General features: G+C 37.2%; 1 protein-coding gene across 2 annotated transcripts in view; it reads right to left on the minus strand.

Moving 5' to 3' along the window:
* OTUD4 (OTU deubiquitinase 4) overlaps positions 1-12,544 on the minus strand; it is a 48,246-nt gene that overhangs the window by 19,950 nt on the left and 15,752 nt on the right. For both annotated transcript variants that reach the window (XM_053582199.1, XM_053582200.1), the window contains exons 6-10: positions 12,302-12,383; positions 9,804-9,936; positions 3,514-3,571; positions 3,144-3,261; positions 2,988-3,052 (exon numbers count right to left, since the gene is read on the minus strand). In XM_053582199.1, the coding sequence (XP_053438174.1) occupies positions 2,988-3,052; positions 3,144-3,261; positions 3,514-3,571; positions 9,804-9,936; positions 12,302-12,383 (456 nt within the window). The remainder of the gene's footprint in view (positions 1-2,987; positions 3,053-3,143; positions 3,262-3,513; positions 3,572-9,803; positions 9,937-12,301; positions 12,384-12,544) is intronic.

Consider the following 12,544-nt stretch of genomic DNA (forward strand, 5'->3'; position numbering starts at 1 on the left):
ATCTACTTTACCAAAGCAATTTCAACATCAAAGGAAATATGCTTGATTTAAAACAACAAATAACACAATTTCAGTGATACTGCATAAGACAAGCAATCTTCTCTGTTGGTGTGGGGAGAGAAGTGTCTAAGCCTTGGATTTAATCTTTTGTTCTCTTTCAAGTTTTCCAAATCAATGTAATAAGTTTCCACAAAGGCATTCTACAATTATAGAGCAGATTTATGACAATCCTGTAAAGAGGCACCTGAATGAATCATATCCCCTTCTTCTTTACCTTTCAAACATCCCAGAATCAGAACTATTAAAGCTTTTAAAGTAAAGCAGGTAGAATTCTGTTCAGACACTTTCCACATAAACCAATTTATCCATAAGTTGAGAAGAAATGTTTGTCAACGGTTGTTGTAAAGTAGATTTTAAGAGGCAACACTTTTTAACGAAAACCAGTCCATAGGTTACAAAACAGGTTCCACAGGTTTATTCTTAAACTGAATTTGTATGTAAGTCAGGACAGATACATTTGCCTATTACTTGTAAAATAGCCTCTGTTCATAAATGTGAGTCATATGTCCATCAGACGTTTGTAACTCAGAGATTGCCATATCTTTTTGTGTAGGGAAGAGTTTGTTTTCATTTTTTGAAATAGTAGTATTTTTCCATAAAATAAGAACAGAAAAGAGACCTTGTAAATTATCTTGTCCAGGGTTTCTCCTACCTAAGCATTACTGACACCTTGGACTAGATAATTCTTTAATGGAGGTTGACAGGGAGGCTCTCCTGTACATTACAGGATACTTAGCCACATCTTTGGCCTCCACTCACTGGATGTCAGTAGCACTCTCCAGTTGTGAGAGTAAAAATGTCTCTTATAGCCCAAAATTAAAGAACAGCGTGAGCAACACTGCAAGATACTGAGACCTGTCTCTACCCCAAAATTAAAAGTCTCTAGACACTATAAAATGTCCTTGGGGGTATGGGTTAGTGGTAAGATCAGCCCAGGCTGAGAAACACTGGTCTAATGCAACTCTTCCCTTCAACAATCAGCTACTCAAGTCCAGGGCAGTAACTTATTCAAAATAAACAGCAACACTCCTTTTATAGTTCGCTTTGCTTTTCCAATCCAACAATAAAATAGCATCTATGTATCGAAATCTTTCAGAATGACATTCATATACAAATGAATAAAGTCAATTTTCAATTTTAATAAATTATTTGCCAATTTAATGAAAATATCTAACTACCTAAACTAAGCAAACAATACCAAAGGCAACTGTTTTTAAAGATCAAGTGTTGGGATGCTATTATCTTATTTTATATCTTTTTTTTTTTTTTTTTTGAGACAGAGTCTCACTCCATCACTCTGGTTAGAGTGCACTAGGGTCACTGTAGCTCATTGCAACTTCAACTCCCAGGCCCAAGCAATCCCCCCAGCCTCCCAAGAAGCTGGGACTACCAGAGCCTGGCTTATTTTTCTATTTTTAGTAGAGACAGGACCTGGCTCTTGCTCAGGCTGGTCTCAAACTCCTAAACTCAAGCAATCCACCCTCCTTAACCTCCCAGAGTACTCAGATCACAGGTATGGGCCACCATGCCTGGCCTTTTAAAAAGATTTTATTTTTAATTGTAAGTACATAATAATCACTTTGTTATGGTATCAAATATTGTTCATTCTATTTAACTATATATTTTGCTCCCATTAACCATCCCTCCTTTATCCCTCCCCTTCCTAGCCTCTGTTAACTGTCATTCTACTCTCTTTCTCCATGAGATCAAGTGTTTTTAATATATAGTTCCCACAGCACATGAATGGAAACATGAAAGATCTGTCTTTCTGTGCTTGGCTTATTTCACTTACATAATGTTCTCCAGTTCCATCTATGTTACAATTGGTGGGACTTCATTCTTTTTTGTGGCTATACAATGTTCCTTTGTGTATATGTACCACAATTTCTTCATCCATTCATCCACTAATGGACACAGGATAATTCTATAAACTTGGCTATTATGAATGGCACTGCAATAACTATGGGAGTGTAGATATCTTTTCAATATACTGAATTCCCATTCTTTGGATTTATACCCAGCAGTGGAAATACTGGGTCATATGGTGGATCTATTTTTAGTTTTGTTGCAGAACTTCCATACCATTCTCCATTGTGATTGCACTGATTTACATCCCCAACCAGTATGTATGAGAGTTCCCCTTTCTCTACATCTTCACTGGCATTTGTTACTGCCTGCCTTTTTGATAAAAGCTGTTTAACTAGGGTGAAATCTCAGAGTTTTGATTTGCCACTTCTCAGAGAATTAATGATACTGAATATTTTTTCATACACTTGTTGGCCATTTGAGAAATGTCTATTCAGCCTCTCTGCCCAACTTATAATCAGATTATTTGATTTTTCTCCATCAAGTTGTTAGAGCTCCTTGTAGCTTTTAATTCCCTGTCAGATGGTAGTTTTTCAAATATTTTTTCCCATTCCATGAGTTGTCTCTTTACCTTATTGTTTCCTTTGCTGTGCAGAAGCTTGATGTGATCCCATTTATGCAATTTTGCTTTGGCTGTCTATGCTTTAGGGATATTACTCGAAAAGTCTTTGCCCAGATCAATGTCCTAAAGGATTTCCCCAATGTTTGCTTTTACATGGTAATAGCAACAGGGTTTCAGGAATTAAGATTTAAGTCTTGAATCCATTTTAACTTCATTTTTGTATATAGCAAGAAGGGTCTAGTTTCATTCTTCTGTATATGTACATTCAGTTTTCCTAGCATCATTCATTGAAAAGACTGTCTTTTTCCCCACTGTCTTTCCTTAAGATGCCATCACAAACATACGTGATTTTAATGTATTCAAGTAAGTCATGAATACATGATAAATATATTTTGAAATTTCAAATTAACAACACATTCAAACCTCATCTGTTTCCTTGATTTCTGTTAGAAAAAGCAAGATTTCAAGTAAAACATCTTCTTTTATACAAATCACTTACTTGACATTTATCTCCAACTTCATATTGTAAGCCAGCAGCAATGGAATAATCACGTTTTTGTTGAGCTATTAAAAAAAAAATCAGTATAAGGCTGACTTAACTACTTTTCAAGTAGTACAACGCAAATTTATGAAAAAATGCATATTTTTAACTCACCCTGTTTAGACTTCAGCCAAATTTCATATTCCACATTTCTATAAATTGCTGGATTGAGTGACTTAAGAACTTTTCTAGACAAAGGAAGGCTAGGAGAGTTCCCATTATTCTTTGGATGCTGAACAAAGAAAACCAGAAAGTCCAATGAACATAGAAATGCTTTTAAAACATTTTTGTTTAAGATATGTCTAAAAGTAAAATCAAATGAAGAAAAGAAACTTCCAAATATTAAGAAGTCACCAATTTCTTACTAGTAGATAACCCCTAACTCTACTGAAAATGTACCAGAAGGAAAAAAATTAAGACTTTACATTTATATGCTTTCCTATATTGAAAACCTAGTTAAAAACTATTAAAAAAAAAAAAATACCTCATCGCCTGACAAAGGTTTAAATCCATTCACATCATTAGCAGTGGGAGTTTTACTCCTATAAAAGAAGAAATATAACCACCATTAGGAGCAGAAAAACACATTTCCATGTAATTAACTTCTCGCCTCATCTAAAACTCTCAAGTCAGAGCTAAAATCCAAAGAGTCAGCACTATACTCCAGTGAACTCACACAAGTTTTAGTATAAATGTATACATGAAAAAGTACATATGTACAGGTTTATACAGAGATGCACCCTCAAAGGAAAAAAATATTAAATTTGCAATACTCATCATGTTTGATTCTTGCAATTTTAAGAGGTGCACGATATGATGTGTATTCATTTTTTGTTATCGGTATATATTATATTTTTAATGCAGATTTTTCCTTTTTTTAAAATGTGTATATACTCTTTTTGGCACTCTCTACGTATATAAGACAGAAGTCAAAGACTTATTGGTAATTCTTATTGGCTCAGTAAGCAACAAGAAAATAATAAGAGAAATACGGCCGGGTGTAGTGGCTAATGCCTGTAATCCCGGTACTTAAGAGGCGGAGGCAGGTAGATTTCCCTGAGCTTACAGTTTTGAGACCAGGTTGAGCCAGGGCAAGACCCCATCTCTAAAAATAGCCAGGCACTGTGGCAGGCACCTGTAGTCCCAGCTACTTGGGAGGCTAAGGCAAGAGAACTGCTTAAGCCCAAGAGTTTGAGGTTGCTGAGAGCTATGACGTCACAGCACTCTACCCATGGAGACAAATTGAGATTCTGTCTAAAAAAAAAAAATTCCTTTCAATATATAAATGAGTCCCTATTAAAAAAAATTCCATTACATCCCATTTGATCCTGCAATCCCATTACTGGGCATCTACTCAGAAGGAAAAAAATCCTTTTATCATAAGGACACTTGTACCAGACTGTTTAATGCAGCTCAATTTACAATCGCCAAAATGTGGAAACAGCCTAAATGCCCACCAACCCAGGAATGGATTAACAAGCTGTGGTATATGTATACCATGGAATACTATTCAGCTATTAAAAAAAATGGAGACTTCACATCCTTCATATTAACCTGGATGGAAGTGGAAGACATTATTCTTAGTAAAGCATCACAAGACTGGAGAAGCATGAATCCTATGTACTCAATTTTGATATGAGGACAATTAATGACAATTAAGGTTATGGGGGGGGAGGAAAAGCAGAAAGAGGGACGGAGGGAGGGGGGTGGGGCCTTGGTGTGTGTCACACTTTATGGGGGCAAGACATGATTGCAAGAGGGACTTTACCTAACAATTGCAATCAGTGTAAGCTGGCTTACTGTACCCTCAATGAATCCCCAACAATAAAAAAAAAAAAAAAAAAAAAGAAGTCCAACCCTTGAAATGGACTTCTGGGGCTTAGCAGTCCCTAATCCTCTTCTGAAGAGAGTCTGGGAGGGAGGCAGGCAGTGCTCGTGGTTATTTATTTTTTTTAAGAGACAGAGTCTCACTATGTCGCCCTGGGTACAGTGCCGTGACGTCACAGCTCATAGCAACCTCAAACTCTTGGGCTTAAGCAATTCTCTTGCCTCGGCCTCCCAAGTAGCTGGGACTTCAGGCACCCACCAGGACACCTGGCTATTTTTTTGTCGCAGTTGTTTAGCTGGCCCAGGCCGAGTTCGAACCTGCCACCCTGGGTGTATGTGGCTGGCGCCATAACAGGTGCTACTGGTGCCGAGCTGTGCTCGTGGTTATTGACAAGGGCTTTCAGGGTTTGAAGTAGAAACCCTTAGGCTTTGGAGTTGGAGAGACTGGCTCTACCACTCACCAGTGTGTGACTGTGAATTACCACTTCACCTTTTTTGTGTTTCTCTTTTCCTGATCTACAAAATGCAGAGAATAACACTTACGTCATAGTGTGAAGATTAAAATGACTGACATCTGTACAGAGACTATCACTGTGTCTAGTACGTAGGAAGTGCATAACACATGTTGCTTTCTTTTTTTTGTTTGTTTTTTTGAGACAGGATCTCACTTTGTCGCCCTGAGTACCATGGCGTCACAGCTCACAGCAACCTCAAACTCTTGGGCTTAAGTGATTCTTTTGCCTCAGCCTCCCACGTAGCTGGGACTACAGGCACCCACCACAATGCCTGTTTTGTTTTGTTTTTGTTGTTGTTGTAGTTGTCATTGTTATTTTAGCTCGTCTAGCCTGGGTTCAAACCTGCCACCCTCAGTGTACATGGCTGATGCCCTACCCACTGAGCTACAGGTGCTGCCCCTTGTTGCTTTTTTGTATTGATTATGATTTCTAGGTTCTAGCTCTGAGGACTTCCATTCCTCACTCACGTACAACTGACCTTCATTATCTCCATCATCAAATGCAGGGGTCAGCAATCTATTGCCCTTGTGCCAAATCTAGTTCACCACCGGTTTCCTTAAATAACATTTTATTGGAGCATAGACACGCTCACTTATTTCTTTTTCTTTTTTTTTTCTTTTTATTAAATCATAGCTGTGTACATTAATGCAATCATGGGGTACAATGTGCTGGTTTTATATACCATTTGAAATATTTTCATCAAACTGGTTAACATAGCCTTCACTGCATTTTCTTAGTTATTGTGTTAAGACATTTATATTCTACACTTAATAAATTTAACATGTACTTTTGTAAAATGAAAAAAAAAAAAAACTCTACATCAAATAATCTTCAACACAAAAAATCATCATGCGCCCTTGAATTCAATGTAGCATACATAACATTTCACATTATTTACTCAACAGAATGCCCATAATGTGCCAGGCACTATATACAGTTGACCCTTGAACATGAGTCTAAACTGACAGGGTGGCCTTATGGGATACAAAACCCACATAAATGGAGGGCTGGCTATTTGTGTGTATGGGTTCCACAGGGCCAACTATAGGTCTTGAGTATGTGCAAGGAATGACTGTATTATTAGGTCCTGGGGTCTAGCAGTGAACAAAACAGACAAAAACTCTGCCCACATGAAATGTACAATCCAGTGAGTGTAAACACAAACTTGTAAGTAACCAGTTATGTTAAATGCTGATAAGTGCTATGGCGGGGGTGGGTGGGAGGAAAGGGGAGGAAAAAGTGAGTGTTGAGATACAGGCTCAAATAATAAAAAGTAGGATGAGGAAAGACCTTGCTAAAATGTCTTTTTAAATAAAGAAAGGTAGTGAGACAGCAAATCGTCTAGGCAGAGAGAGGGAACAACACATGTAAAGACCCCTGAGGTGGGTGGTGAGGCTGAAACAGAGTAATAACAGGTTGGGAGAGATAAGGTCAGCGAAATTCTGAATTGCACCTGCATGTACTCTTCTGTCCCATAATTCCCTCTTAATAAATCAATTTCTAGTTTTCAGGACAATATCCAAGTCAACACCCTTAAATAAAGGTTTCTTAAATGAGACCTCAAGTGTCTAGAGCAGCAATTTTAAACCAGTTGCCATGGTACACTAATGTGCTGTGAGAGAATCTTAGGTGTACTGCAAAAAATTATTTAACTCATTAAATTATTTTCAAAAGCAGTTCAAAGCACAGTAATTTAGTCTTTCTTTTACTCTTTTTGATGATCAACATGATTTAAGTGTGCCATGGAAGTTTAACTACAGGTTGAAGGGCGCCACAAGATAAAAAAGGTTGAAAAACACTGGTCTAGAGGAGTCTAGGTTAAAAAAAAAAAAATCACCCTTCAGGATCAACAAATGTAAATGTGAAAAGAATCCAGGCACGAGAGTACAGTACCTCTTTGGTCTTCCTTCCTTATTACCACACTATGCCTAACTATCTCATCATGGCTATATAGCATTCTTCATCCAAAGCTAAAACACTGTCCTCCCTAAATCAGACATGACCAAGTAAAACAAAATTTTAATAATGGAATGACAAAGTAATCCATATTCCAATGGCTACCACTATACAGTATAGAAAGAAAAACTGAATACAATAATGAGCACATCTTCTTAAATACATGTACCTGCTCTACCTTCCCTGACAAACTTCTCCAGCTTATTAGCCTCTATTCTATACTTCACCTGCCAGCTACCATACTATACACAATTGTTTCTAATACTATTAACAACAGCAGCAAAAAGGCATCGTGCTAGAAGTGCCCCCAATCCAAACACAGGGAATAAGTTATAACAACTTATCATTCTCTCTCCCAACTTCCCCTATGCTCAAAGACATGTCTTAATGAGACATGTACCTGAAGAGAAGAGAGCTGTAGTGCAAAATTTCCATCTGTGCAAAGTTAGTCTAGTTTAGAGGCAAACACTGATTCAAGTTAGGAAAAAATGATAAATGTTTTTTCTTTGAAACAAGAGTGTCAACTCAGTCACCCTGGCATTTAGCTCACAGCAACCTCAAACTCTTGGGCTCAAGCCATCCTCTTGCCTCAGCCTCATGAGTAGCTGGGACTACATGCACCCATCACAATGCCCAGTTATTTTTAGAGATGGAGTCTTGCTCTTATTCAGGCTGGTCTCGAACTCCTGAGCTCAAACAATCCACCTGCCTCAGCTCCCAAGTGCTAAGATTACAGGTGTGAGCCACCATGCCCAGCTCAAATTTTAATCAGGATCAGAAAATTTTAATTCAACAAATCCCTGGAATTACACATCAAAAGAAAAACATACAAGGCCTGACAATTAAGTTCGCAAATTCATCCTAGAGAAAGTGCTACATCCCTCATTGCTAAATATCCTACAGTCACCTTTGAAGCATAGCCTTTGGAAGCTATGCAACAAGACCAGCACCTAATCCACCCTTCAAAGCAATTCTGGAACTCTTTCTGGAATGATCATCAGAGCTGTCACCACATGGCCACACAAAAACACATAATAATAATGAAAGCCACTAGGCAAGATACCATCACCCACTGACATGAACACAGCTATTAGACACTGATATACCAAGGTTATGAAACCTTATCAATTTGTTTATACAGTAGTGCCAACATAAGCACATAGTGCCAAGTTGACAAACTTAATTTTCAGACCTCGCACGATGACACCTGTGATGGTCATTCCCAAAAAGAGTCCAAAGCATTCCAAAAAATTGCTTTTAAGAGTGAATTAGGTGCTGGCATTAGTGAACAGCTTCCCAAGGGAGTACTTCAAAGGTGAATGTGGTGATAGTCAGCAATGAGGCAGGTAGCACTTTTTCTAAGATGTGTTAATGAACTTAATTGTTAAGACTTGATATCTATTTTTTAAAATATTTTTGTAACAAAGAATAGATATCCTGAGGCTTAGGTTCTATTTTTATCTCTAACTTCACAATTATGTAACACATCAACTATGTTACTTTTATGTTCCCATACAAGAATTATATGCTTTTAGTTTCAATGGGAGTATAAGAGTAGGTTCTTATAAAAGGCAAATTTCTTAATAGTATTGATAATTAATATATTTGGATTCTACATCTAGGAAGTAGGCTATCTTATTTAATTCTCATCTCAGTTTTAATTACAAGTCTCATTTAATTCTTTGAAAGAAATACTGATATATATCCTCACTTTATAGCTACAAAGTTTAGGCTCAGAAAATTTAACTAACTTGCTCCAAGTCTAGTTAGCAGGAAAGCAAGATTGAAACTAGAACCCAACCTCTTAACCATTATACTATACATCTTGTTGAAAAAGAAAAATTAAGCCTCAGAGATTCTTTGTTAACAAGTGTTTACTCACATTCTACAAGGGCACTACCCGGAGTTCTTTACAAAGTTAAAACCTTTTGTTATCTAAAAAGAGGCAGCACTATCTAAGAAAGAAAATAAAAGTGAACGAAATCAAAACAGCCATAGTTTTCATCAAGGAGAATGAACTAACAGGTTAACTTTAAAATTTTACAATACAAAGACATGTAAGTTGAACCAAATCATTCTATGAATCTATATTACGTACACAAATTCTTATCAACCAAAGACATTAACTTTCAAAATAAACACTCCCATAATAAAATTAGGTAAAATTAGTGGCAGGGATAAAGAAATTTGTGTAGACTGCTATACAGTAGAACCTCCATAGTTCCACTTCCCTACACTGACCACCTCAAGTTGACCTAATCTTCATATATCAGACATGTACCACATGTACAGTTCCCTATGTTGAGCACCTCTGTATGCTGACCGTTGTTTGTTATAGTCCCTTAGGTGGTCAACTTACAGAGGTTCTACTGCATTCTATGAATACTTTAACACCTCAATATGTGTTATGCAACGACACTGACTGAAATGCTTCTTTGTATGGCACTAAAAAAATATTTTAGGATTTCATTCTTACTTGCAACTGTCATCCTCTGAATCTGATATTTCACTGTTGTCTTCATCAGCTACTTCAGAGGTGTCCAGTCCCATCACAATTTTACTAACATCAGTTTTAAATACCTTCTCATACAGCAATTCATAAAGGAGAGCTGCAATTAATGACAGATTTTATGAAGCAACATTAACTATATAAGCATTTTTTTTTTAAAAACAAGAACAAAGCAAAAATGTGACTTTCCATTGCCCAGGTTTCTACAACCCTCTAACTAGATACCTGCAACATCTTATGGTCAATAATATAATTTAATCAGAAAGTCGCCTAGAGAACTAGTATTTCTGCCTATGCAGTTACATATTTTAAAATCACTGTAAAAAGATAAGTCATGTTTAAAATTAGTAAGAAAAAAGGCATCACAATTGTGGAACAAGTACAATGGTAACAAAAGCTAAAATATGCAAACTGAGCAATTACTACATTCCACACACTGTGCTAAGCCTTTAGATTTCCTCATATGTAATCTCTGTAGAATAAAGTATTACTCAGGCTGTGCACATGTGGAAACTGAGACTCAGGGATATCATACAGCAAGCCCAACCTTAAAAGTCTGGATGGAAAACATTCAACATTAATATCACTAGAAACAGCAATATAGCAGAGTATAGTAGAGTACACTAGCTGACAAGTCAGAAGACTTGGATGCTTAGCTTCCCTACTAAATGTTAACCTTGGACGAGACACTTCTCAGGTTTCTATAAAATAAGAAATGTTTGACTACATAACCTAGCTCCATATTTTAATTTTACATTTAAGGAACTAAAAAGAAACTGTTACAAAATATACTCTCAGCAGAGCCACTGAAAGGAAGCAGCAACATATTTGGATGACAGAGGAGAGGAGAAGAGAAGGGGATGGGAGGGGAGAGAAGGAGAGAAGAGAAATCTCCAGTACTGAAAACAGGGAAATATATTTTAATAAAAATTCAAAAGTCTGGTTTTATTACAGTGAACTTTAAGAAAACAAATGTACTTAAGAATTCATCAACAACGGGCACTCACTCTCTAAATGAGTTTCCAAAGAAATCTCTTTTTAATAAACCATCTTTTTTCTAGATTCCCATAACAGGAGACTCACCCAATGTTACCCAGATCATAGGCACCCAGAAGTAAAGGAAAAGCAGGCTCTAAGAGCTGTCTTTCCTCAAGGGGAAATGTCTAGATTTTGACTAGCTAGGGGAGGGGGAAACATGCCCAGGATACAGACAGCAAAACTTTCACATTTCATAATGAATCGATTTTTTTAAATATATATTGCACATATTTTACCTATCTTTATTGGTCACCACCATTACATATACAGCATATTTACAGTGTATATTATATATATGTATGTATGTTTATGTATTAATTGAACACACACATGCAGAGGGATCACTACTACTAACTTAAGAAGAGGAAAAAGCTGTTACTTGCCCAGCACCACTGCTTTGTATGAATGATGTGAGCTCTGTCAGGACAGATGACAAAAGATATAACAGTAGGAAGAGCCATTGCTCATGTAGAACAGTAATTTTTTTTTTTTTTTTTTTGAGACACAGTCTCACTCTGTCACCTTCAATAGAGCCGTGATGTCACAGCTCACAGCAACTACAAACTTAGGCTCAAGTGCTCCTCTTGCCTCAGCCTCCTAAGTGCCTAGAACAACAGGTACCCGCCACAATGCCCGGCTACTTTTAGAGATGGGGAATCGCTCTTACTCACGCTGGTCTTGAACTCCTGAGCTCAAGGGATCCACCTGCCCCAGCCTCCCAGAGTACTGGGATTACAGGTGCAAGCTACAGCACTCAGCCCTAGAGCAGTTAATTCTTAAATAGCAGTTGTGGAAGACTAATTCATACCTCCAGGAAACATTTGGCAAAATCTAGAAACATTTCTGGTTGTCACAAAATGAGGGAAAGAGAGAGGAGAGCAGAGGCTAGGGATGCTACTAAACACCCTACAGTGCACAGCAGGAGAGCACCCAACAGACAACCAGCTGGCCCAGGACGTCAGCAGTGCCAAGGCCAGAATCCCTGCACTACAGCAAAAGACAGTCAAATGCTTGGTTTGCTCAGTCATTCGGATTTTCAAGCTATATATTGATAGCTTTAAAAATGTGAATCTATCTTTATTACTGAAATTACTGCAAAAAAAAAAAAAAAAAGCTTGGTATTTCCAAGTCCAACTCTAGCCATTATCGGGCGGCACCTGTGGCTCAAAGGAGTAGGGCGCTGGCCCCATATACCAGAGGTGGTGGGTTCAAACCCAGCCCCGGCCAAAAACTGCAACTCTAGCCATTATCTCCTTTTCCCTATTGAAATAAATTTTTATTATACTACTAATACTCTTGTTAATCTAAGGTTCCTAGAAATATCTTTTGTATTAGAAAAAAACAGAATATACTTGCTCTGATTTGTTTGCATTAGGCTGTACAGTTTAGGAATTTAATTTCCTACATAAACACAAAGTGATACTTACACTGACACATGGCAGAGCTATCTTTATACTTTATGGGATAGACAATATCATAATGATTTCCATTTGAAAAACACAGTAATACCTAAAAGGGAAAAATAAAAGACACATTTAAAAAACTACAAAAGACAACTTTCAGCCCCTCATATATATGATATTTACAAAGCAACAGAATGTCTCCAGTGCCTCTGAAATACTAGATCATTGCCAAATAGAAAGTAAGTATTTTAGAGGCAATCTAAAGTT

The sequence above is a fragment of the Nycticebus coucang genome, chromosome 1 (assembly GCF_027406575.1).
Source record: "Nycticebus coucang isolate mNycCou1 chromosome 1, mNycCou1.pri, whole genome shotgun sequence".
Lineage (NCBI taxonomy): Eukaryota > Metazoa > Chordata > Mammalia > Primates > Lorisidae > Nycticebus > Nycticebus coucang.